The sequence below is a fragment of the Leopardus geoffroyi genome, chromosome B2 (genome assembly GCF_018350155.1).
Source record: "Leopardus geoffroyi isolate Oge1 chromosome B2, O.geoffroyi_Oge1_pat1.0, whole genome shotgun sequence".
NCBI classification, from domain to species: domain Eukaryota; kingdom Metazoa; phylum Chordata; class Mammalia; order Carnivora; family Felidae; genus Leopardus; species Leopardus geoffroyi.
The window spans coordinates 136,077,177-136,104,624 of record NC_059332.1 but is presented as its reverse complement, the minus strand read 5'-3'; the positions used below and the strand labels follow the sequence as shown (position 1 = coordinate 136,104,624).

Genomic DNA, 27,448 nt, shown 5'->3' with positions numbered 1-27,448 from the left:
CAAAATTCAGCCACTGGAATTGGGTCAATTTAAATATTCTTTTTTTGAGACGAGTTGGTAGCTCAGTCAGTGAAGCAACCAACTTTGGCTCAGGTCACGATCTCATGGTTCGTGGGTTCCAGCCCCGTGTCGGGCTCTGTGCTGACAGCTCAGAGCCTGGAGCCCGCTTCGGATTCTGTGTCTTCCTCTTTCTCTCCCCCTCCCAGCTCGCTGTCTCCCTTTCTCTCAAAAATAAAGAAACATTAAAAAAATTTTAAATAAATACAAAAAATAAATACTTTTTTAAAAGAAAGTTTATGCTCATGCTCTCTCTCTGTCTCAAAAATAAATAAATAAATAAATAAATAAATAAATAAATAAATAAATGTTAAAAAAAAAAAAAAGCAAAGCTTATTTATTTTGAGAGAGAGAGTAAAAGCACAAGCAGGGGAGGGCGAGAGAGAGAGAGAGAGAGAGAGAGAAGAGAGAGAATCCCAAGCAGTCTCTGTGCTGGGCACAGCCTGATGCGGGTCTCAAACTCACCAACTGTGAGATCATGACCTGGGCCAAAGTGCAACGCTTAACTGCCTGAGCCACCTAGACACCCCAACTTAAATACTATTCTTATTCATTGTATCGGCTGAATGTAGTACCTATGCTCATTTCCGTTTTGCAAAGAAAGTATTTCAAAATTATATGAAGAGATTTTTATTGTTTTTCACAAATTCAAACAAAGAACAATATGCAATATTGGAAGTAGTTGAATCAACACAGCTTTTCCGGAAGGTAACGTGGATAGAAATGTGTATCATCATGGGAAATCTGTTTCTTCTTTGACTCTCCAATTACAGATCTGGGAGTCTGTCCTAAGGACGTCATCAGACAAGGCACACAAATATGTGTGTATGTTCCTACAGCTTATGACAGCCCGACACCCTACGCGGCCCTACGTAAACACCCTAGGTGGCCATTAGCAGGGAACTGGCTGAACTGATTACACTACGTCCACAAGGTGCGATATTACACAGCCATTCCAAAATGATAATATAGATCTACCTTTATTAACATAAAAATATATCAATAGAAACTTATGGCTTAAAAAAACCCAGTTAAAGCTCTTAAATGTAATCCCTTTTGATTTAAAAATATGTATGCGTAAAGCAATGAGATATAACCTTGAGCAAGTCACTGGACATTATATGCCTGCTTTTTCCATTTGCAAACCAGATAGATGCGTAAACGTGTGTAACGAGCTAAAGATACAAGGCGTTCAAACCACAGCCGTGGTTAACCTCCCATCTCTCCAGTACTGGTTACAGTACAGAAGTACACAGAGGAAACGTGAGAGGACTTCCTTACTGCGCCCCTCATTCCCAACCCTCTTTACAGAAGTAATTCATGTCAGAGGTCGGTGTAATCTTGCTAGCTTCCGTTCTTTGTGTGTATATACATACATGAACATGAATGAAAGAATGTCTTCCTAACTTTCAGAAGCTTCCTGAAATTATATGGCACTGGTTCTGGTTTTCTAGCATGTTGGAAACTGGTTCGTGTGTGTGAGTTCCAGGATGCAGAAGAGTCTGGGGGGTGGAGGGGGGAAGGTGCATGGGCTTAGCCGGTCTTGATTCAATCTGCATATTAGCTATTTAATTCAAAATATTTCAAAAGGTCCGAAAGACTATTAAGTATGACAACTGAATACTGTAGTAAAAGTGATTATTTTTTCCCTAATAAAAATCTGACAATGTAAAGGCCATAAATCTAACACCATCTTAAAATATAAAGTTTATTATACGTAAAAAAACAAAACCCCACACAAAAAACGAAAAAGGCTTGCTGGGCCTGAGAAATTGCAGAACGATTTCATGTTCCCCAAGCATCCCTCTCCACACTGGAGATCTAATAAAATGAAGATAAACATCGTAATTCACCTTCAACACCTTCTGCACTTGGGCAGTAAGACACTGTCCTTAGAAACACTTCAGGCTATGAAACCAAATAACGAGGGGTTTATCCTTTGGTTTCCGAAACTTGAGTCATGTGTTTGGGATTTTCTTTTCGTCAGTTGTTATGTGGATGTAGCATTAACTTGGCAGATTTGCCGCAAAATATGTAAAAACTTATTTTCAAGGGACACCCTGAGTGGCTCTTCCCAGGATGACAAACAACTACAATGACACAGGAAAAGGCTGGTAAGAAAATACCGGGGGCCCTTCCATCTCCTGATTCTCTCCGGGTCCTGCTGAGGAAGCAACGCCTTGAAAGGATGAGAACCCCCCAGGCCACAGCAGGCGGCGGACCGAGAAGAGAAAAGCAGAGAACCAGCTTCTGGGTGAGTGTAAACCAACGTAGGAAGAACAGAGCCGGTCCCACGGAGAAACGCCACGTACCTGCCGGGAATACCCCTTCTCTGTGGGCGCCTGCCCAATCGTCATTTTTCGTAGAAATCGGTCATTTGTGTCCAATACTGAAAAAGAAAAAAAAGCACATTCAATCAACAAGGGGGGACTGGCTGCCCCGTGTGTGTGTCTGGAGCCATTGTGAGTGCCAAGGGAGCAGCGGGGAGCAAGAGACAGCTTGACCTCCCGGTGGGTAGACACAGGGAAGGATCGGGTAAACCAGAAAATACCGGCCGGTGATAAGCGCCCTCAGAAGAAAACAGAGATGACGTGATAGAGTGTGTCAGGGGGTTGGTGAGGGTGGGGTGCCCATTTTTGACCAGCCAGTAAAGGAAAAGCATTTCTGAAGTGGTCACATTTTACACCGAAACCGGCATCACCAGAAGCGGCCAATGAAGTCTCTGAAAGGGTTAAGCGCTGACCCACCCTGTGACCCAGCAACTGCACTCCTAGGGATACAAGCAACCGAACCCGAAGCAGGGACCTGAACACACATTTGCGCACCCACACGCACTGCAGCACGTTAAGAAACGTGAAGATTAAATACCGACACACGAGACAGAGGCCAGAAAGGAATCCTGAGGATTCCTGGCCTCTAAATAATACAGAACTAAAGGTGGAATGAGAAACCCATTTATTCACTCCAGGAATATTTACTCGGCCAATTTTGTGCTAGGTGCCATCCCGGGATGCAAAGATGAACAAGACATCAATCTCTGATCAGGGGATCGGGGGCTTTTACGGGCACAGGGGAGAAGAGGAGGGTACGAGCGAGTGCGGGTCCGAAGGGTCCCTTTAGCACTACCGTAGTAGGTCTTGAAGAACACCCAGAGGGTGCCTAACTTACTTATAATATAATTCTAGCACCACCAACAGTTGGCTCCCGTTCTGGGCGGTACAAGGCGCAGGGCCACTATTTTGCCTTCGGCAGAACAACTGTCATGATTCCCTGCGAGGCTGTTGGGACAGCGCCGGGAACCAACAAGCTGATGTTGCTTCGCTGAGGATAACTGAGGCGTGCAGGACCTTGGTCTAATGGTCAGGAGATGGACGAACCAACCACAAAGTGACTCGATGCTTACTGCTTCTTCTGTTGATGTTCATTGTTTCTGGAATAGTCTGTTGGCTCTGGCCCCGTCCTGTTGCCAGGCAATGAGGCCTATAAGCCTCTGATGTGAGGCACAGGATCAAAGACCTACCACTTACACTTCTTATACTGAGCGCAAAGGGAAGGGCTGGCCATGAAATCCGCGACGTTCATATAGTCTACAAAGAGTGTTCAGCCCCGTGTGGTCCCTGAGTGTCCCTCTGTAGTTCTCAAATCATATGAGGACCTAAGCTCATCACCAGGGTTGTGCTACTTCTAGGTCAAATCCTATATTGCCTTATAAAAAAACAAAACAAAACAAAACAAAACGCTATGTAAAATGTCCTCAAGTCATTTGATAAAGAGTTCCATTTTTTTTATATTAATTCATGAGACTAAGAGTCAGACTACTCAGCAAATGTCGTTCTAAACTCCTTCAACCCAAGTGGCTTACCTATATCAATAATATTTTCTTCACTTTAGTGCCAGGAACAATAATATAATTCTAGTATTTATCTGGAATAATTTTTTAAAGTTGTCACTTCCATTATTAAAAAAAAAGTTAGCAGGCTTCCCAATAAAATGTTGATATTCATATCCATTATTAAAACTGCTGTTGGTCTGTTAAATAATAAATTATGGTTCATCTACAAAGGAATATCCTAGGTCCATTTAAAATTACCATTACAACAAAGAGCTAACTGAATGGAACATGCTACTTATGATATAAATGAAGCTGGTGGGAGGGGGCACCTCGGTGGCTCAGGTGGTTAAGTGTCTGACTCTCGGTTTTGGCCCAGTTGCACGGCTCATAAATGGTGAAGCCAAGACTCAGTTTCTGGTCTTTTTCTCTCTACCTCACGGTTTGTGGGAAAACACTAAACTGTTAATGAACTGGCTGAATGGATTCCCAGAAGAGAAGCTTTGGGAAGGGACGGACCTGGGCTGTGTCTGGAAGGGTCTAGGCAAGGAGATGGGGTGGGGATGGCCGGCTAAGGACAGGCAGAAGGAAGAGGCTGTCTCGAAAGCAGACAGGGAGCAAAAGCGTATGGGGCCACACTGTGATAGTGCTTCAGGCCAAGCGGTGTGATGGCAATTGTACCGCACACAGGATTTTATCACACACCACGGGGGCTTGTGAGTCAGGAAGGGACAGAACATCTCTACACCATGAGCCTACTGAACTGGGAGAAAGAAGCTGCCACAAGAACGTTTATTAAAAGGCGCTTGCAATCAATCAGGCATCTGATAAAAATGTTCCAGAAGCGGGAAGAAATGAGGAAAGTGAGTGGGCAGGTCTGAGAAGAACACACAGAAGGACCGGGAATACGGACCAACTCACCCTTCTGAGACACCTTGGGGATCATCACCCGGTACTACCACAGAGGAGAAAAACGAGGAAATTTTCCTTGGACATGTGTTAGGGGGAGTGGATGGGGTAGAGCCAGTCACGAAGGAGCATGACGTTTCCTCCCGAACAGAAGGCGCGGGTGAGGATGGGGAAATAACAGGGCTTGGGACAAACAGAGGGATCCCAGAACACGAGCTGGGAGGACAAGGGGAGGAAATGAAACCAGGTGCTCGTGGAAGCGGGTTACGAGCTTCAGCTGGAGCAGACCTCATCCCCGACCCCACAACCGGCACGAACCTCTCTGCCACGTGATGGTGGAGGGCTCGATGTTGAGACGGGCGAATTTACTTATTTCCTCCTCCGTCAGCGTACTTGGATCAGTCTTATTTATTCCCAGTTTCTAATGATGAAGACGAAAAACAACGTGATCAATTTTGGAAGGAATAGAAGGCAAAATGTAGGGGCACCTGGGTGGCTCAGTCAATTCAGTGTCCAACTCTAGATTTCAGCTCAGGTCGTGATCTCAAGGGAGCTGTCAGCACAGAGCCTGACGTGGGGCTTGAACTCACTGCGAGATCATGACCTGAGCCGAAGTCGGATGCTTAACCGACGGAGTCACCCAGGCACCCCAAGGGGGTGAATTTTTAAAATCGATTATTATTTACAGAAGCCAGAACTTATTTCCTAGAAATCCAAGAATATAAGAGAAGGACTCCTGGAAATTTGATCTGTCAGTTGACTACGGTGCTCCACACCTACAAAGCAGTCCTCCCGGTTTGCGGCCGAAGGAACAGAGACATTCAAAGGGGAACTAATCTGTCCGCTTGCCCTTTGGTGTAGCCGTGTCTCAGGCTTCTCCTTCTATTCTCTCTCTGTTAATATTGTTCTGTCTCTAGAGTTTAACGCCCCAAAGAGTGTCCGAAAACCGAAATCAAGTTCAAGATTGCTGGCTTGGACAATTTTTCTGATTTGTTTCTAGGACATTTTCTTGTTGAAGAGCCACCAACTGGAAACTTACTTTCAGCCGAGCAAGTTGAATGCTTGAAAACTCTCGAACACCATTCACTAAAGGAACGAGTCGATTATACAGCGCCTAAAAACACAAAACAAAAATAAAGCCCCACAAAAGTTTAAGGGCCAGCTAGGAACTTGGATAATTCACAGGATATGACAAAGCTCATTACATTTATAACCAAATTGTTTAGATTAGAGACCCTATTAAAATTCTTGGCCGATATAAACAATGTAGCCTTAACTTCTATCATTTCAATAAATCTGACGAGATCTGAAATCATGCACATTGCAAAAATGTTGCATATTTCTTGATCTCTACAGCCTTACAAACAGCAAATTAATATTTATCTGTACTTGGCTTCAAAAACGCACAAGGGAGTTACTTTAATTGGGAGGAAGTCAGGATCCTTGTAAACGTGCCAGAAAGTCCCACGTTTATCCACGGTCCACGCCCATGAGGAAGTAGCATCTAGTGCTCTATCGCTGTCAGGTGTGTGTTTACCTCAGCTGCATGCACTTGAACTCCGACAAGGAGGTCTAATCTCATTCACAGTACATCTAGAATGGCTGCATGTAACATTACAGCCAAAAAGCTATCTTTCCAATCCCCTTAGTACAGACTGGAGATTGGACCTTTGGACAGAAGGAAGAGAACTGGTCTACCGATTACCTTCAAAACTGAAGTCCCATCTCAAAGAATATTTGCCTTAAAATTACAACTAACATAATTCACCCAACGGCTTGGCAGTGGTCATAAACTCATTTGAGAATCTGACCCAAGTAGGGATCCTCTCCCCAAGAAATAAGGATATATAGAACTCACAAAATTGTTAATACAATTTCAGTTTATCGGCCCCACAAAGTTTTCCCGTGAACTCCTCAAGAATCCAGAAATCCCAGGACGAGATGCCCAAAAAGGCCAACGAGAAAACTTCCTCACCTTGTCTGTTTGAGTGTTTTCGTGCAAAATCCTTGTGTCAATAGCGGCGGCCAGCAGGTTATTGGCGGCAGTGATGGCGTGGATGTCCCCGGTCAAGTGAAGGTTGAACTATAAAGGAAATGAAAACATCTTTCTACTTGTCTCAAACAACCGTGGCAGTATTCAAGGACTTTCCGAACAAATAAAATATTGCACGAATTACACAGCCTTAAAATGAGCTAAATCTGTAAAACAACTTAAATAAAAAAGCTGTGAGATCATAACCCGAGCCGAAGTCGGATGCTTTTCGGACTGAGCCACCCAGGCGCCCTCTAAGGCACTTCGTATTTTTACCTCCCCTCCAGGAAAGTGTTACCAACATCTGCCTCCCAGTAATGTATACAAGCGTGTTTCAATCTCTCACTGGTAAGATTTAGTATTGTTACTATTTAAAAAAAAAAAAAAAATCCAGCTGTCAATTTGACAAGTAAAATGGTAGTAGTTTTAATGTAGACTAATTTGATTATTAGTGAAAATGTACAATCAACGATTCGTTAACAGCTCTTTTCTGATGTTTGCATTGAATCCTTTCCCCATGTTACCGTTGGCTCATGTTTGTCCTTCCTGATGCCCGTTCGGTATCCACTGGGGTGTCCCCAGGCCCCAGACAGACCATCACCCCCTTCACCATCACGGTTGCAGCCTCGAGGCCATTATTGCCCCCGTGATCCGCTTCAATCAATGACTCCAGAGTTGCTCAGCTCACTCTCCCTGATGTCCCCCCTTTTCTCACGCCCCACATCTAATTCTGCAAACTCAGCAAACATGGCTTCCATCGTTGCCATGCTTTTCCCATCCTCACTGCCACCTCCCTGGCCCACGCCACGGCCTTTCCCCCGGGGCTTCCTTACTGCACTCTTAGCATCCACCCTGTACTCCTAGCAGTGTATTCTCCACACAGAGTCCAGGGCGATTTTCATAAAACTCAATTTGCATCATGTTATTACTGTGTCAAAATCCCCTCAATGGCGGACCGCGATATTCAAACAATATCTAGGCCATGAAATTCAAAGCCTGAAGGAGCTGGCCCCGTGCCCATTTCCGTATTTCACTTCCTCTATCCCCACTGGCCCCCTGACAACATGCCGGTGGCCTCCGGTTCCCCGAAGACCCCTCCCCGCCCCCGTACTGCCCCCCAAGCAGGTCCCACTCTCCCCCTATTCTGCACAACCCTGGCTCCCTCTCGCCCTTCAAGACTCAGTACTTTCACTTTCCATTCTTCAACCCATCTGGAATTTATTCAAACATTTTCCCATGATTATTTCTTAAGTTTCTGTCGGTACGAGTTGTCTATTCATGCACTCGGTCAACAAACACGGTCTGAGGGTCGGGCATTGTGCTCAGAGCTGGGGATAGAGAGATGAAGGAGATACGGAAGGTCTTCGAACTCAAGGAACAAACTGCCTGATTGTTTTTGGCCTATTGAACGATCATAAGGCAGCTGAAATCATCATATGCCTTAAGTTTGCCCCAAGTCTGAGCCATGCAGCTGATGTCATATGACAGCAGGACACCGATGCCCTTTGAGTATTTGCACAGGAATTCCTGAGCCATTCCCCTGGGCATGTTCCTTGTACCCTGTCCCCAACCTGGCCTCTTGGCTCTGGTTCTTCCTTGTGAATGTTACTCATCCCCCTTCAGATGTGAGGCTTGGGGCTATTTTTTCCAGCAATGCCTTACACTATTCTCTCTCAGCCCACCCCCAGTACTTGAAGAGTGTCCATATTTTCCCTTTAGCTTTCCTGACCCTCAGGCCTCCATAGGCAAACACCCTTCCGAATTCATTCATCGAAATCAACGAACACTTCCCAGCGAGCCCCTAGTGAGTGCTGAGCACTGTGCTGGGCGCTGGGGTCCGTGCCCTCTAAATCAGCACAGCCAACCGAACCGGATGAGGGAAACAGCATGAAGGGATGTGAGGGGGGAGACGGAACCTAGAGATGGACAGGCTGGGCAGGGAGGGCAGAACAGGAAAGGAAGAACGCTCGAGGCTTGGGATCAAGAGTCTTCAGGGAGTCTGGTGGGGTGGGCGAGAGGGAGTCCAGCCTGTGGGGACGTGAGACAGCAAGGCTGGAAGGGACGGCAGGACCAGCACACGGGGACCTGCCATGCCACACCGCACAGGCGTGATGGAGTAAGAACTGAAATACACTGAACAGGAAAGCAATGGGCTCAGACTTGGGTTTTAGAAGATTTCTCAGGACCAGAACTAAGAGGCCAAGGCAGAGAGTAGAAGTGATGAGACCCAGTCACGGTCAGATTCAGGGGACGAGGGGGTGGTTATGCGGGGGTAGGGGTTCTTGGAGAAATAAGAATGGTCACCTTTGACCTTCTGTGCCCATTTTTCTTTGGAACTATTTGATTTTCGAGTCTCCCTCTGCCCAAGTGAGGAGTCCAAGACCTCCTGAATTGGGCACGATAACTGATGATCGATGGGGATAGGTCTCCACCCTCTTATGCAGAATGGAGCCACGTGGGTTTGGGATTCAGAATTTTTGGAAATGGAGAAAGAGTGCGATATACCTATAATGTTTTACTAAAACATCCAAAGCAGGGTCTAAGTCCGTATCCATTAATCCAAACCAGTATTTCTTGCAACAAAATATGTGAATATTTACATCAAGTGGCATAGACATAAATAGCCCATAACACTCAACGTCAGGTTTTGCCACTGTAAGTGATGCAAACGTTTTTGTTTTTCAGAATCTTTAGGCCTTTGGACTGAGGATAAAGGACTGTGGGCCCGTGTTGATGGGGCACAGAAAAAAGGCTGCAGGAAGGAGACACAGTGACACGTGACATGTGTTTCGCTGAGATCTTACCTCCTCCATGGGGATGACCTGGGCATATCCGCCGCCCGCGGCCCCTCCTGAACAACAGAACAGACGCCGTTTGAGATCATTCAGCAACTATAGCTACACAGGATGAACAGCGCCCCGGGGACACAGCTCCCCAAACCCGGCAGGAAGGCACGCACCCCCAAGATGAAACAGCAGGTAGTAAAGAAAACATCAACTGTCCATCAAAGCAGAACAAAAGGGGAAAAAGTTCCCACTTCGCCCAACAATACAATGTAAGGACTTGAGTTTCCTGGTTAAAAAAAAAAAAAAAAAAGTAAAAACAATACAGCAAATCTCATTACAGCCAACATGAGATTATTTTATTCATCTGTTACTAGATCTATGTGGCTCTGTGTCATTTCACCTGCACATGCTTTGAATATCAAAAAAAAAAACGCTCAAAAAAATCCACGTGGTGAACTCAGACCAATGCATTGTAAGATGCGGCCAAGAGATTTTAGAGGACAGTATATAAAATTTGTCAGGCTGACCATCCCTCAAGGGAGTAACGTCACTACATTAAAAAGACTTCTCTTTCTTAAAACAATAGTGATACCTTCCGTGTCCAGATCATCTTACGGTGTGCCCTGTTCTTTATCTGCTATGTCATTTGGTCCTCACGACAACTCCGTAAACCTGGTACTCTAGAACTTTCTGCACTTTCACAGATGTGGCCCAGAGAGGTTACGACTGGCTGAAGGTCACACAGCAGCAAGAGACACAGCCACGAAGAAAACCGCAGCCTTCTTGCTACAAGTTTAGTGCTCGTTCCACCACAGAATGTATGACATTCTCTGAGTTATCAGTACTTAATGAGTTCGGAGTTATTAACATCTGTGACAGTGAGATAAATAGAATACTGCTAAAATCCACAAAGTGCCAAGAACGAATAGTAATTGCGGCAATAAATGCTATTGTAACGCGAGCTGAAGGATGACCTCATGATAAATCAGTGTGAGTGTGAAGGTTCCAGATGTCAGCCCAGCACAGCCAGACAGAAATTGCACCACAGCTGGTCAGTTTCCAGAGCTCTGCAGGCCCCCCAGCAACTCTCGCGAGATGAGGCAACGAGGGTCCAACTGAAAGGGTGTCTAACTGGCTGGAAAGACCTTTCTCTGTGGCAGGGGTGGATGATACAACAGCAATACGAATAAGAAGGTATTGATCAGGTGCAAGGCTTCCGCCCAAGGCTGGAGTCCTGAGCAAGGGCCCAGCAGCTGCTCCACGGAGCCAGGGCGACAGGCTTCTTGCGGGGCTCTGCCGAAACCCCCGCCGCAGTCCCCTCTGCAGGAGGACCGCCTCGGGAGGACCACTGCATGCTGAGCGTGCAGGTGGGGTGTGCGTCGGGATGAAACGTCGGGATGAGACGTACCGGTCCCTCTGACAAGTTTTAACGCCACACCTGTTGCTAATGTTCTTTCAAAACTTTGCTCTGCCCCCAATTTTGCTCTGCAAAATATACCGGTTGTTAAATCAAGTACCTTTCACGCCAAAAGTTGGTCCTTGAGAAGGCTGTCTGAGACACGCAAAGGAGTTGATGTTGAGGTGTGCAGTCAAAGCCTGGACAAGCCCAACTGTAACTGTACTTTTCCCTTCCCCGAGAGGGGTGGGTGTGATCCTGGTTTGGAAAAAGAGACAGAGAGAGAGAGAGAGAGAGAGAAAATTTAATAATATTTCCTAGACCTATGCAAAATCAACCTAAGGTACTAGAACCAAATCAGAGCAGACAGGTAGAGAACACGCCATTCCCAAATTCACTTAAAAATTCAATTTCCAGGGACTTTTACGGTCTACCCACATCACAGAGGCCATGTTTAAGCTAAAGCCAAGAAACAGACACACCTTTACCAAGAGACCAAAAAAGAAAAGTTATTTGGCAGTGATAACATTAGCAGCTTCAAGAAATGGCATAGAATTATCCATCAAATGGTTTAAATAATTAAGCTGATGTTGTTTCTTCTTAATGGGTGATGTCGCATTCATTCGTCTAGGGCCATTTACTGGGGGCACAGTGCGGGCACAAGGCCTACTCGATGGTCCATGGCCAGACTCTGAGCATTGGAAGGCATCCCATCGTACCCTCTCATCCATCTTCTTCCAGATCTCAGGGCCCAGGGCTTGTCCCCACCATGTTGCAACACAGAGAGGGAGCCTCATTACCTCTGGGGTAGCCCATTCATTTCCGGATAGCTTTTTACGGTTAGAGAGTTTTTTGTCCTAAAGAAGAGATGTCTGCGTTCCTATAGCTCCTATCTCTTGGGAGTCAGACACACTGAGCTTAATCCCTTCTCATACAACAGCCCCTCAAGCATTGGGAAAGAATGAGTCCAACACTCCCCAGCACACAAAGGAGACCCCAAGTGCTCTGGAGGACCTCGTTGACCACCACACTCTATAAAAGCAAACATCACACATTAGTTACGACCATCATGGCATTAACTAAGAAGACAGGCGTGCATTACACTCCCAAATAAGGACCCATAAAACTGTTCCTTAGCACACTCTGACCATTGTTACAAGATTTAAAAACTGTCATGTTGGCTTGCGACATGGTCTCCGATGAGTTAGATGGTGCAGTCAGGGTCGTCCAGGACTCTCAACCACAACAAAACCGACAATAAGAGTTTTCTGGCCTATAAAACCTAGTGATGTGACCACAAAGAAATAGAAAAAAAGTCTTAGATATATCATCGTCCCCAACTGCCTCAGACCGCCACAGTGATACAATCAATCATCCTTTCAGCAAATATTTATTAAGTACTACTATGTGCCAGACCACTAGATTCTGGGGACACAATGATTGACCAAGTTGGACTCCATCACTGCTCTCCCAGGGCTTACAACCGATGGAAGATATGGACAGACTGACCGGCAATTGCAATTAAAGTGATAAACACATATGAGGGAAACAGAGCAATCAGACTGTGTTATGAGAGCACAAGGCAGGAGGATCTGATTACGTTTGGAGCATCGGGGACGTCTTCATATAAGAAGTGACACCTAAGCTAAGACCCGGCGAATGAATAAACGTTAGCCAGATAAAGATGGAGGGTGGGCTTGGGGTCGTTAACATATGAGGTTCTGTGAAGGGCGCCTGGCTGACGCAGTCGGTGGAGTGTCTGACTTCGGCTCAAGTCATGACCTCACAGTCCGTGAGTTCGAGACCCGTGTCGGGCTCTGTGCTGACAGCTCACAGCCTGGAGCCTGCTTCGGATTCTGTGTCTCCCTCCCTCTGCCCCATCCCCGCACGTGTGCTCGTGCTCTCTCTCTCAAAAGTAAATAAACACTAAAAAAATATTTAAATATGTGAGGTTCTGCGCGTTTACATTTATTAGGTTCATTTTTGTCCTCGGTAAGGAAACTGAGGCACGAAGAGGTTCAGGAACTTGCCCGAGGCCAAATAGCAAGCAGTAAAGCCGGAAATCAAAACCCGTCACCTGACTTCGCCACGTCATTTCTACAGACAGAAACTGTAACTGTTGTTCACCACTAATTAGCAACTGAAAGCATGGGAGTGGGGAAGATCACAGTGAGAGGGAACACAGTATAAAGAGGGATAGGATGGAATCTTCTAGAACGTGTTCTCTGAAGGGATGGCCGGAAGAAAGCAAAAGGAAACAAAAGGAGCAGTAGGGAGAAAGCTTGAGGATGAGGCAGGGCTGCGACAGGGGCGTCTCCGAAGGGAACCGGGGAAGTGCCCACGGAATCACAGGCCACGGGGACGCCCGACTCTGGGTGAGGGCTGAGAAGCCATCACCGCACGAAGCAACAGGGTCGCTGGCAGGGTGCACCGCCCCACACATGCTTGGTGACGTACGCCTCCCTCCACTCCTCAAGCCGCGCGACACCTGGTCAACACGAAGGCCCAGGTACGTGAAAGTGTTTCCACTTTGAGTCAACTTCCTGTTGATGAGTACAAGAAAAAGAGTGGTTGGAAGGCCACAGGCATCACGGTCTTCGGACCGCCTGTAAAAAAAAAGTATCAAACACAGGGTGGATTAAGTACGGTCCTCGTCGTCCACTGTTTGCGAAGGAATAGGTGGTCTACTTCGGTGCGTCACGTGAAGCATCACATTTTCGTCCCTAGGGATGTGCTAATATAGCTGTCGGACACAGCCCGACGCAGACACGCCCAGAGATGACCTCCTCCAAACTTCGGCCGACCATCCAAGTCTTAATTAGAAACACAGGACGGCTTAGCATTCTGCCAACTGATACAATTCAGGAAAATCAAAAAGCAGGAAGTATTTATTGGGAGCAATAAGAGGAGAGCCACAATAAACATTTTATTCCACCTCATTCCTACGTTGGATCTCAAACTTGGGTTTAACGGCTGTCCCAGTGTCCTGAGCTCTGACTCCAAATTATCCAGTTGACTCAGAAGACAGTGAAGGCCAACTTAACCTAATTGCTGTTCTCCGGAAGACCTTAGAGTTTATGGAGAGGGAACAATGCCTTTCGCTCATGCTCCTCCTCAACATCTCCCTGTAGCTCTATCCGCCCCCCTCTGTTTCCCACAGCATTTATTATGTATGTATCACATCACTTTTCTGAGGGTCTTATTACAAGCTTCCTGACACGGCTGTCCTGCCTACCAGCCCACAAGCTTGCTGAGGCGAAGGACTATACCCATTCTCATTGCGTTTCTGTCACCTGTCCAGGCACAGTCGAGCAAAAAACACTTGACAAAGCAAGGACATCTTTTCTTTAAAAAAAAAAAAAAAAAAAATTTTTAATGTTTATTATTTTTGAGACAGAGACAGAGAGCAAGCAGGGGAGGGGCAGAGAGAGAGGGAGACACAGAATCGGAAGCAGGCTCCAGGCTCAGAGCCATCAGCCCAGAGCCCGACGCAGGGCTCGAACTCACAGACCGCAAGATCGTGACCTGAGCCGAAGGCAGCCGCTCAACCGACTGAGCCACCCAGGCGCCCCAGCATGCACATCTTTTCTAAGACAAATATGTTTACTGTCAACTACAGTTAACGATTTATCAAAGCACTCCGTGACTTCGGATGTGTGGACACATCCTATGAGAAGTTTACCATTTGCTCCAAGGTCAAAGAGATTGCTTATGCAGAGAGGAGTGGCAAAACAGTGTGCAGTTCTCAAACTCTGGCATCTTGAACGGAATCACGTCATGAGCCATGGGTCTAACCTTGAACTCCAAAACTACATGCTCAAGCAGCATATGAATATATATCACTCATCCCGGGCATCTTCGTGACTGGGAAGTCGTTACAGGCTTTTTATTCCTGGCAACAAACTCTGTAGTCCACTGGGTTGTGTTTCCTATCACACCTGACTGACGGGAGTGAGCAGTTCAAAAAGGCCCAGTCGGTAGTGATCTCTTGTAAATACCTGTTTTATTCTGCAAGTTGTGCAAATAGCAGAAAAACTCACAGATGTTTAAATAGTGACCCAAGGTAGAAAACCAAAATCTTAGAAAAGCCAGGAAAGGTTATTTAACACTGACCAAAATAATGGTTTGGAACATTAAAAAGAAAAAAAAAAACAAAAAAAAACCAGAAACAACAGATCAGATACTCGGCACTCTACAGGAAAGAAATAAAGTGATGTGAATGACTTTAATTATTCTTTGATGTGAAACTCGGTCTGTTCACAGACCAATTTGGGCTTCTTTTTTAACTGCTCTTTCTGCCTGAGCAATTTAGAGAAGTTCTCAAAACTTCTGCGCAGAAATCGGGACAGGGCCAATGGAGACCTATCTTGCACACACATTCAATGCCCTACAGCTGCACTCCAAGGCAAGTTCTCAAACAAATTCCTTTTCATTAGTGTAACTGGGAAAATATGTAAAACTCAAGAGCCCCTAAGATTCTTTTGGCATATTTCCCCAAACGATTCCCAATACTTTTCATTTTGTCAGGCAAAGCAAATAAAGTGATGTGTAGGTGTAAATACCATGCGATGTGTAGCTGATGAAATACAGATGATTCCGATGGAGTAAGAAATCCTCAAGTTAGAAGAACAGCTTTTAAAATGAAGTAATCTGTTCTGCATTTGGGTTATTAACAGAAGATTTTCTTTTAATCCTGTTGTTTTATATTTTAATTCTACCGTTGACACGCTTAAATCACATTTATACATAAATTCGAAAGTACAACAACAAATGTATTATTGAGGTTTCTTGAAAAACGACTTGGGTACCTGCATTCTTCTAAAGCACGGGAAAAGACTCATGTTACAGTATTCAGAAATAAAAGTAGGACACAAAATGGTATTTATAGCGTGATCTCAATGTGTAAAAAGGATGGGTACAGAGAGAAAATTCTGGAAGGAAATATAAAAAACTTTAACACCTCTCAGTCATGAGAGACTTCGTTTTCTCCTTTTTGTTTTTCATGATGTTAACTTTTTATATTGTAAGCCAGTATTATTTTCAGAATAGAGAAATCCTTCAGAAACAGTAAATAACTCATTTATTGGAGAGGTCCTCTTGTAAGATTTTATTTTTAAGTAATTTCTATCCCCATGGGGGCTTAAATTCACAACCCCAAGGCCAAGAGTTGCAGGCTCTACTGACTGAGCCAGCCAGGTACCTGGGAGGGGTCCTTTATATTTCTAAAGATATAGCAATAAACAGCATGGTTTGATAATCGTCACTTTCCATTAACTGACGTGACCAAAAGCAAAACTATGGAGGCGACTGTATTTCAAATGAACTTTTCATTTTACATTGTAAGTAAAAGGATTGTCTGGTATCTTACAACCGATCTCAAAGATCCAGCTATTAAAAGGTGCGATAACAGAAGCAGTTTACACACTTAAAAAATATGCCATCTGTTGTGTGGGTGGGGGAACACAGTGTGGTATATAGATTTTCCAAAAACCTTCAGGCTTTCCTTACAGATGCAGGCATGTCTCAAAATCCTACCCTCACAGCATTTCCTCCCCCTCAGTGGAGTTGAAAGGAACACAGTTTAGTTTTTGTTGATTCACAGATCGTTGTTTTGTAAGGAATATAGAGCCACTGTTTCAGGAAAAGAGCTGTTTATCTCTTGGGGTTAAATCTGTACTTGAGAATTCAGGTTTAATTTCACTTCTATCTACAATATGACAACCTGGCTCAATCTAGCTCTTCAGCTCAGATGCACATACAAATGCTGGCAAAGAGACAGCTTCGGGGCAAGAACCAATGTTTTACGTGCCTGGACCAATGCACAGCTTTAACCCTAGGGAGCGGCGCTAACCGGCACTCTCCAGCATGTGGCTGGAGGCGGGCCTAGACCCTGTGACTTCAAGAAGGCAATCTGATAACAATACCATGAGGGCTTTTGTTTCAGAAGTTCAATTCTGTGCTCCCAGCAAAGGGCGGAGCCACGTGTAGACTGGTGTTTTTATTTCTAGAATTGACAAGCCCCCAAAAGAGTAAATCACAGCCACTCCATATGACAAATTACTGCTTGATTCTTCCTTGATAAACTGAGAGCCCATCCTCCTCACTTTTCCTTAAATCCTCCCACCTTAAGCAAGGAGAGAAAAGTATCAAACCCACCTACCAAGATCACTTTAGAGACCAGAAAGAGGGAAGCAAATTTGTGGATAAAATACGAAATTTGCTTTTGAAGCTCTGAATGCCCAAGAGTTTATTTATTTCTGTAAATAAACTTGCATCTAGCACATTCCAGAAGAGCAACACTGACCCCATGTGTGCTCCAAACCCTGGGACCCAAGAACTCCCAAACAGCCCCCCAAGTCAGCTGAAAGGTCCCCCTTTTACGGATCTGGCCCAGAGCGTGTAGGTGAGGCCAACCTTTCCCCTCAGCACGGAGCACCCGTGCAGCCCCGTTACAGAGGCATCAGAGGTGGGGTCCTAGGTTGGGAAGGACCCTGGTAGGATTGGGAGTCCAATGGTAGTGAACCTGGAAGCCTGGGGGAGGTTTAAGCCACAGGCAAATGAGATGCTGCAGCCACTGAGTGACTCTGACAGCCCTAGATGGAGACAAGCGATTACAAAGGAGCTGGAGAGGAAGGAGGGAGAAGGGGGGAGGGAAAGAAATATGAAGAAATGATTTGACCACTAAAGAGGTGACATTACGGACGACTGTAGTTTAATCTTTACTTGTAGGTTTATAATTTTTTAATTTATTTTGAGAGAGACAGAGCGCACACGTGCGCACACGAGTGGGCAGGGAAGGGGCAGAGAGAGAGAGAGAGAGAGAGAGAGAGAGGGAGAGAGAGAATCGCAAGCAGTATCTGCACTGTTAGTGCAGAGCTTGATGCGGGGCCTGAACCCACAAACCGTGAGATCACGACCTGAGCCAAAGTCAAGAGTCGGGCACTTAACCGACTGAGCCGCCCAGGTGCCCCTCTTTATTTGCAGTTTTAAAATACTCAGTTTAAAGCCCCTAGGGAGTTTTCCTAAGGAGAGCACCGGACAAATGCACAAATATGCATGCCCAAGGCTGTTCCTTTTAGCACTGTTCACAATGGCCAAAAATGGGAGGCAATGTAAGTGCCCATCAACAGAGAGCGGGTTAAATAAATTGTGGAACGTCTCCCATCCAAGTACTAACCAGGCCCGACCCTGCTTAGCTTCCGAGATCAGATGAGATCGGGCGCGTTCAGGGTGGTATGGCTGTAGACAAATTGTGGAACGTCTCTACGGTATTTTCAAATCATTTTTTGGCCTCGATTTACTTGAAGAATAAGAAACATGCTCAAGCGTCAGCCACCGAGCCACCCCGGGCTGCACAGTGTTGGGAAGATGCGTGAAATGGAATCCACCCTCATTCCCGGCCTTTTTTACTGCCCCTCCCCCCTGTGGAATGTTCTGCACTCATGCAAAATGGTAATAGCTCTGTACCGTCTTGCACGGAGTGAGCTAGGCACGCAACACGTCGCTGACGAATCAGGCTGCTTACAGGACAGCACGTGTCAGCTGATGTCGTTTATGAGAGACTGTGGGTCAAGATGGTCTCACGTGTTAACAGCCCTTTCCTCTGGCTGATGGGATTTGGGATGCGATAGTTTCTTGTTTATGCTTTTTGGTATTTTGGAAAAGTTTAACGAGCATGCGTGACTTGTAATAACCAGAAAAAGGAATAAGCTGCTTACGTTAATAATAAAATATGTGAAAATGAAGTTCACCAAGAGTGAAGTCCAGTTGTCGGAAATGTCTCTGCCTGTTAATAAACAGGTTTTTGTGCCTTAAGGCTTGGCCTATGTATCATTAATAAGTCACTGCAATGAAATTTCAAGACAACAAAGGAATTTATATGGTCTCTTGATGTTCCCTCAGGTCACATTGAAAAAATATTTGAAATCCCTTGTTTTCTATCATTTTCAGCTAGTGAGTGTATTTCTTTTTTTAAAAAGAGGGAAAATAAATACCCCTTTACATAAAACTATGCATTTGTCTTTTATAAAATGACCAACACAAATGAAAATGGCCCTATATTAATTTTGCAAGGCAGGAAAAGAGAACTAATGAACTTTTACAATACAAATACATAAATAGTAAGGATATTAACAAGAAAATAATAGCTTGCACAATTATCTGTACATTTTCCATTGAAATGTTATTTCTGAGTAGAACATAAAGACCCCTACGCAGTTCAAGATACTTTACCTTTAAATCTTATTTTGACTTTTAACATGAAAAACTACATGAAAAATCCAAGGATGATCAAAACACAATATGAGGAACAAAAAAACAAAAGGCTGGATTAGAAACGCATTACACTTTCTATTTTGTGGAGCAGACTGAATTGTTTTGCACTGAAAATGAAAACTTACCTCGTGTCAAATGAAGGAATGCCAAGTGAAATGGACAAAAATGTCAAGTTTGAGAAGAGGACGGATTTGAGGGGGTGTGATGACAGATACAAATAGGGAAGAGAGTTTTAGAAACATGCCGTCTTGGTAAAATAGATTTTAAAAGTAGCCTTACCCAGCTACTAAAACGTATTTTCCATCTGCTTGATCCTTTAACCTTTCCAGCAGGGACAAACGTACTTTGGCTTTGCTTCTGCCATAGATTTCAATTTCATCTGCAAGCAATCCTATCTCCTTGGCAAGGACATCCACGGCTTTTGGAGTCTGTGCTCTTGAAATCTCAAGATCACTAGGGGGGGAAGACACAGAAAAGGCGAGAGTCTCCTCAGGTTAGGTGGTCACCACTGGAGGGAAAACAGCCATACGCCACGCCAAGGATTCAATCAAAGTGGTTGCCTTGTGGTCCTCTCTCCCAAGCGGCATTAAACACAACTGCTAATAGCTAATGTGCGTGAGAAAATGTACATTTCCTTGGAGAAGCAACTTTTCAAAACTCACGAAGATCCTAGAATTCTGCCCAGGTACAAAGATAACCCCTGTACTATGGGAATAAAGAAGTGTGAATTACAGTAAGTCCAAAGGCTTCCTTTACGCACAAGGAAGTACTTCCTTTGTACAGTGAAGTGCTTTCCGTGGACCATCATTGTGTTCATCACCCGTGAAGAGACGGGTTATTGCATAATGCTCTTGCTGGGCTCACCCCACGTGTCTCTTGGCTATTCAAAAACGTGGAAATGCTATTTTGTTTTATCTGGGTCCATACTTTCTCTCTCTTTTTCCTACTGCAAGTCCAAAATTGTATTTCAAAGTATTTTATTAATTGCATAAGCGTCAGTAAAAGGACCTGGTACTTGAAACTCAACTTCGGACACAGGACATTTTAGGACCTCCGAGTGTCACTGGGCAAATAATTTACCCTATTCTACCAGCAGGATGAGAGCACGGCTGTTCACCTAACGGGAATGCTAGAAGATGAACACGTGCTGGACTTCTCAGAGAGTCTTTTGCGGCTCCCGAGCTCAGCGATTTGTTTTAATGGGGGTTCGGGCCATCTGTCTGCCAGGCTGACCATCTGTTTGAGAGTCAGACGTGGCTGGCAAAAGACAGGCTTGGGAGAGCATGCCTCAGAGACTCAGTGGGTCATAAGGGTTGACACTTAGAAGACAGAAGTGCCCTCACTCACCCTGGAGCTCTTCCTCTGGAGGCACAGCAACGTCCCCTGGCAGGCAGTCCCCTGCTCTGACTTTTCTTTCCCTTGCTCCCGCTAACGATGGACTCTAAGCCCTCACGTTACTCTATATTCTCCTCTACGACCCCACGGAAGACTGACGTCGGGGCAAGAGGTAAACAGTAAACCCACGTCCAATCTAGACCTCTCTGAAGTGCACTACAGCAGCTCAGAGAGGGACAGGGGGCCTCCGCCCACACACAGGCTGAGCTCTGTGCTTCCAGACAAGTGCCCCTGCCCCTGCATTTCCCTTTCCAGCCTCCCCCCGCCCCCACTTCTTTTTGCCTTCCTGTCTACCCCTTTTTTTTCTTTTTCTCTTCTCCCCAAATCTCCGAAACTGTGAAGAGCCCGCTCTTGGAAAACCTCCGGTTTTCTCCTCGCTAGCTGAAGAACGACAGTGACATCGTTCTGATTTGAGGGTAATATATAAATTACTCAGCCTGCCTTTCTTTCCCCTTTAGAAGGGACCTTTAGAAGCCAGATTTGGTTCAGCGATTAAAACACTTCTTCCCCTGAGTGGAATTTATTTCGATTTATGCCAAGACTCCGGCACACATTTTGGCAGTCTACCTGAATTGTGTTTAGAGCTCTCTGCAAACTAGAATGTATTCACTTACTTTTAAAAATCAGGGTCCTTTAACAACACAAGTAACTTCAAAAAATAAAATATTTCATGAAATAGATTGCACCACTACAGGGGTGGCATTACAGAGAGTAGCGTTCCCTGGAATTCATGGATCGACAAACATAGAAAGCGACTAGGATGCTCAGTCTATTTCAGGGGTGAAAACACAGCCCGATGCGTATAAAAGAATCATCAGCGTTCAGCTGTGGTCCAAGGACACAGATCAAATCTACAAACCAAGTGGTCATCAAATGAAAACGGAGCCGACTCCCGAAGGTTCTAACTACTGACGTGTTGTTTTCCAGTGGCCCCGTGCACACCCTGGGTGAAGAGGGTGGGGCCTGTTCACCGCGGCGGGAGCAGCGGGGCACCCGCGATGAGGCTGGAAAATGCACCTCCCTGGCTCTGCTATCTAATGAATTATTCCTGTGGTACAGTACGTATTTCTAAATTTACGCAGGGAATATATAGCTTACGCTTCATTAAATGCTACGCGGGAGGAAACATCCATCTGGAGTATCACACAATACCCTATCAGCTGGTAGATATCGCTGTGTGCTGAGGAAAGCTGAACTCACTTCCCACATAGAATAGTGTTTCGTTTGGTTGGTCATTTACCCTCAGAGCAGATACCTACGTGGCCCTGAAGACCAAGCTGACAGATGAGCTGGGCATTCCTGACACTGAAAAGCATATTCCAAATATTGTGCTACCGTATCTGGTCAAATCTAAGGCACCAGTACGTTACAGACCACTAAGAAGAAAAAAGAACGCCATTTAAGACAGGACACATTATCCACAGTAAGGGGCATCCTGACTTCGGACATAAAGAAATAAATGTACATCCTAGAGTTGACAGAATATGGGAAACATGTTCATTATTATTATTTCATTTTTAGGACTTAAGCAACAGAAAAAACAGGGCAGCACTGTAATTAGAGAAAATTATCCACTGTCAAAGCCATAACAACACCTCGAGCCCCCAGCCCGGTGGAGAACTTTGGCTATCTGAGGCACTTTGGTGACCAGAGATCGGTACAACGAAATCCCACGAATACCTCGGGACGGGGGAGAGAGGCTGGAGTTTCAGGCAGTGAAGTCTCCACCTTGCGTGCTGCTGTTCCCGTAGCCATCTCCTTCCACTGCTGACCATGTTCTTCATGGGACAGAAAGGAAAGCATGTTATAAAAGTAAAGGCTGCCAGGCTACGACTCTAAACTATGAAACTACTGTTCAGGGGTGTCATGTCATAAGAAGGACCACAAAGTTGCACAATAACCCACGTGAATATCAGGAACAAGTTTATTCACACGTAGTTAGGGTTGCAGGTTTTTTCAAAAAAGGAAAAGGTGAGCTACATGTACTTTTAAAATAGGTTAAGGGGTGCCTGGGCGGCTCAGTCGGTTAAGCATCCGACTTCGGCTCAGGTCATGATGTCATAGCTTGTGAGTTCGAGTCCCGCATCGGGCTCTGTGCTGACAGCTGGGGAGCCTGGAGCCTGCTTCCGATTCTGTATCTCCCTCTCTCTCTGCCCCTCCCCCACTCATGCTTTCTCTTTCTCAAAAATAAATGAAACATTAAAAAATTAAAAAAAAAAAGAAAATAGGTTAAGTATTCACTAAAGACATCAAGTACTTGAATACATTAGAGAGTGGGTTCTCCACCTCAGTTAGAAAAGAAAAATGAGGGAAATAGGAGAATGCATGGCTGATCAGCTTGGATGCCCAGCTTCCAAAATCTGCAACACCATGTCGAGTATAATCCTTTCAGAGGATTGACATAATCGAACAAGAACGCTGAATTGTTAAATGGTGATACGCACAGAGAGACAGAGAAATAAAATCTAGCTTAGGTCGAAAACCAACACATAATCCTTATAAGACAGTATTGTATCCCATTTGAAAGTAAAGTTTTATTTTTGGAGGGCGCCTGGGTGGCTCAGTCGGTAAAGCATTCAACTTCAGCTCAGGTCATGGTCTCAGGGTTTGTGGGTTCGAGCCCCGCACTGAGAGTGCAAAGCCTGCCTGGGATTCTCTCTTGCTGTCTTCCTCTGCCCCTCCCCTACTCTCTCTCTCAAAATAAACTTTAAAAAATATTTTTCTTTTTTCTTTTTTAAAGGGAGGTTAGTTTATATTTTAGTGAGCTCTATTTTTAGTTTTTTTAATTTATTTTTAGTGAGTTCAAGCCCCAAGTTGGGCTTGAACTCAGGACCTGAAGATCACGAGTCACATGCTCTACCAACTGAGCTAGCTAGGAGCCTTCTAGAAAGAGGAAAGAAAAAGGGAAAAGTGGTGCTTGACTCTGATGGCGAGGTCATACCACCTCCTGCGGCTTCCTCCTTGCCTTCCCCTGTGGCTCACCCATCCTGGTGGATGTTAGCTGCCACCTCATGAGCTGCTCTCCTGAGAAGTCTGCCTGGTGAGGGACTGAGGCATCTTGCCAAGAGCCAGTGAGAAATTAGATACCACACGCCAACAGCCACGCGAGTGAGCCATCTTGGAAGCAGAGCCTCCGGCCCCGGTCAAGCCTTCGGATGACCTCCTGATTTCCACGGCACAGGAGACCCTGAGCGAGAACCACGAGCCCCAGCCGCTCCCAAATCTGACCCACAAACACTGGGAGTTAATAACCGTTTCTTGTTTCAAGCTGCTAAATTTGGGGGATAATGTATTCCACAGCAATAGATCACTAACAACAGACCCTGAGTTGAGTCTCCGTCCCACACGTGTCACGTAACCAGGGGCAAGTTGTTCCAAGCTTCCATTTCCTCATCCATCAAACGGGAATGAGACTCTCTCACAGGATTATGGTAAGAATTAAATGTCATTATGTGGGCAAGGTGTTTAACGCTGTGTCTGCTCAACAGAAAACACTTGCAAGATGTTACCAACTGCTAATCAAAACTCCAAACCCACAGCCGTGCCAAACAAACCTGAATCCGCAGAGCCGCAGCAAGGAGACTCACATCATCCTCTGCAATGAGACCATTAAAATGAACCCCAAGAGAACCACATCCAAGCCTCCCTATAAAAAATTTTGAGGAGAAAAAAAAAAGACATTCAGGATATTGTCGTTTACAACCAATTGCTTCTAGTAAAAAACCAGCACGTTGAGCGCTATTCTCATATTCAACCAAGGAACTTATTAGGATGTCTTGGCATAGCTCCAGGTAGGTCACCAGTCCCTGGCGCAGCCTGGGGGCCCTTGACTGGGCCACACAGAGTTAGACTGGACGAAAATCTTGCTTCTACCTCCAGCCAGCAACTGTGACGCTGGGCCTGCTAATTAATGTGGGTAGCTGCAACCCCACAGAACTCAGAATCGAATGTGAAAGGGCATGTCAAAGTGCCGGGCAGATAAGAAAAGCAATTTCCTTCAGGTGTATACAAGGTATAAAAAGGGGGACTAAAATAAATAGCATAATCGCAACCAAAGTGCTGTGTGAAAGATCAGGCTTCCTTTGAGAACTTTAGGAATCCCTGTCATGAAAGCGAAATATTTTCCACAGAAACTGAGAAAATGTACTTTCGGATATTAATTTTAGGGGTCACCTGGTTTCCAGAAGAGAGGGGTATTTGTACCAATTTCTCGTTCCCTTCTGTAGCTGGCACTTATAAAGGTTATGAGAAGTTAAGCACATATGTAAAATACTTCAGTCTATATCCTCCCTTAGAGAAAAGAAACATTTCTAATAGCAACTTGGTTGAATTAAGAACCGATTTTCCTCTATTTTGGACCACTCTACTTTTCAATTATCCATTTTGCTGACAGTACTTTGCAAGAGCACAAAACACTTAAGACTAAGCGTCTTGTGATGATCTACAGTCAAATGTATTAAGGGTGTTGGAAAATCCTATCCCTCCGGTATTGTTTAGAGTTTAGTAACACTTCACAGTTTTATAAATTGTATTTAGGCAAAAGCCAAGAGTCTAGAGAATGAGATTTGTTGTTTCGTTTGAACCACTAGAGATCTGATCTAAAGATCCTGTCCAACCATTATGGAAAAGAAAGATATTTCCCGCATTTTTATCTCTATCTTTAAATGACAAGGAAAAAAGAAAAAAAAAAACAAAAACAAAAAAAAACAAAAAAAAACCAACCTACACTCCAGGAGCTGGTATCAATTTATTAATGCAAATTCCCAGAACAGAATCACAAATACCCACACAAATGAGGAATATTTCACCTATGGTGTTACACAGTGAATAATTCTGCCCATAATCTTAGGTGCTGCCTTGCATAAAATAGAAGGTGTCTAAAATCAAAAAAGATTTTAAAGCACAACACAAGACGTGCCTACACATATATTTTAAACATTGGGAGGATTTACAGGAACCGATAGCTTTCTGTCTGAACAAAGTTACCTGAATTTCAATAATGCTTTTAGTATCATACTGTTTTCTTTTCCTCCTACTAAATTCTACCCTGTAAAATTATGTTTCATGTTTCCTTTGTGGGAAAATGTAAAATGGTGACCTCAAGGTGACCAGATCAGAAGTTAGTGTCACTTTCTTCTGTGCACTCTTCTATGTTTCACAAACTATCACGAACACTGTATTGCTTCTATAGTTCGAATCAATGTAATCTTAAAACTCAGTTAAACGTTCTGAATCCAGAGAATTCGAAACAATGAATATGGTAACTCAGTGAATCAGGAACACATTATCAACAAATTTTGTGGCTAAGGAGAACTGAGAAAAGAAATCATTACCTCATCCCTCTGCCTGTGTAGACGCAGGGCTCCACCCAGAGGCTGTCTACGCTCCGCCTGCCAAGGCTGTCTGCACTCAGCCCGTGAATCCAGCGGGGGTCCCAAGGGTCCCGTCCCAAACCAAATGGGTCTTTTCACTTCCCACTAAATACTCCCCATAGCTCATGGTTCTTCCAAGGCAGGTCAATGAATCACGTTAAAAGATGGCCTTTCATTTATAATTTTTTCTTGCTAACCAAACTTTCTACAACATGAAAATTTAAGGCTAATGTGTCATAATGCTTTCCCTGGAAATCAGAACAGAACTTTCCGTGACAGGAGCTGCCCTGAGACCACCCTGGGAATTCTGCCAGAATAAATGAAATGGGAGGGACAAGGCAAATTCTTCCTTGGTCTCTGTGCCCTCTCTGCTATATGGAAACATTTCAGTTTTTCTGCAGTCTGGCCCACGGCACCCTTCTTATCACAAAAGCGCTATATGAACCCATAGACTGAAATCTCAAATATTTTCTCATCCTCTGGGAAAACGAGTAACTCAAAAAAACTTCATGTGAAGTTTTGGAAACAGGAAAAGCTAAAGAAAATTACATATTAGTGCAGATAACACTTTCAAAAATCTCTGGTGATAGTTTTAAGTTCAATATATTAATCATATTGGGTAACAGTAAAATGGGATAAATGAGCTCTTAATATAATTTTTGTATCAACGTTCTCGAGAGATGAACTCACAGTTTACAACATCTGAATTCCAGGGGCGCCTGGGTGGCTCGGCCAGTGAAGTGTCCAAATCTCGATTTCAGCTCAGGTCATGATCTCACAGTGAGATTGTACCCCGTATCAAGCTCTGTGCTGAGCTTGGAGCCTGCTTAAGATCCTCTCTTTTCCCTCTGTCCCTTCCTGCTCTCGTGTGCATACGCTCTCTCTCTCTCTCTCTCTCTCTCTCTCTCTCAAAAAAAAAAAAAAAAAGCCCAAAACAAAAAACATCTGAATTCACTACCAAATAACAATGTTTTACTATTTTAACAGAATATATGAATCTTCAAAAAAAATGGAGTATTATTAAGATATGCATATCAAGGGGTGCCTGGGTGGCGCAGTCGGTTAAGCATCTGACTTCCGCTCAGGTCATGATCTCGCGGTCCGTGAGTTAGAGCCCCGCGTCAGGCTCTTTGCTGACAGCTCAGAGCCTGGAGCCTGTTTCAGATTCTGTGTCTCCCTTTCTCTCTGACCCTCCCCCGTTCACGCTGTCTCTCCCTGTCTCAAAAATAAACGTTAAAAAAAAAAAAATGATATGCGTATCAACTGATAGAAACAACCCTTTTGATATCACTGAAACCAAAGCAGGAAGGAATTAACAGAGAGTTGTATATTCTAATCAGCTTGAGACTTTTTCAAAAGTAAGAACGTTAAATGTGTCATACTGAGAAGCAGTTAAAA

General features: G+C 44.6%; 1 protein-coding gene across 4 annotated transcripts in view; it reads right to left on the bottom strand.

Moving 5' to 3' along the window:
- Nucleotides 1-27,448, bottom strand: part of MTHFD1L (methylenetetrahydrofolate dehydrogenase (NADP+ dependent) 1 like) — a 188,006-nt gene that overhangs the window by 124,730 nt on the left and 35,828 nt on the right. For all 4 annotated transcript variants that reach the window (XR_006717646.1, XM_045500021.1, XM_045500022.1 and 1 more), the window contains exons 9-17: nt 24,233-24,324; nt 22,359-22,456; nt 19,563-19,736; nt 11,131-11,267; nt 9,632-9,678; nt 6,771-6,878; nt 5,835-5,909; nt 5,114-5,216; nt 2,370-2,446 (exon numbers count right to left, since the gene is read on the bottom strand). Coding sequence is in view for 3 of the 4 variants with exons in the window: in XM_045500021.1 (XP_045355977.1) it covers nt 2,370-2,446; nt 5,114-5,216; nt 5,835-5,909; nt 6,771-6,878; nt 9,632-9,678; nt 11,131-11,267; nt 19,563-19,736; nt 22,359-22,456; nt 24,233-24,324 (911 nt within the window). In the remaining variant the exon portion in view is untranslated. The remainder of the gene's footprint in view (nt 1-2,369; nt 2,447-5,113; nt 5,217-5,834; nt 5,910-6,770; nt 6,879-9,631; nt 9,679-11,130; nt 11,268-19,562; nt 19,737-22,358; nt 22,457-24,232; nt 24,325-27,448) is intronic.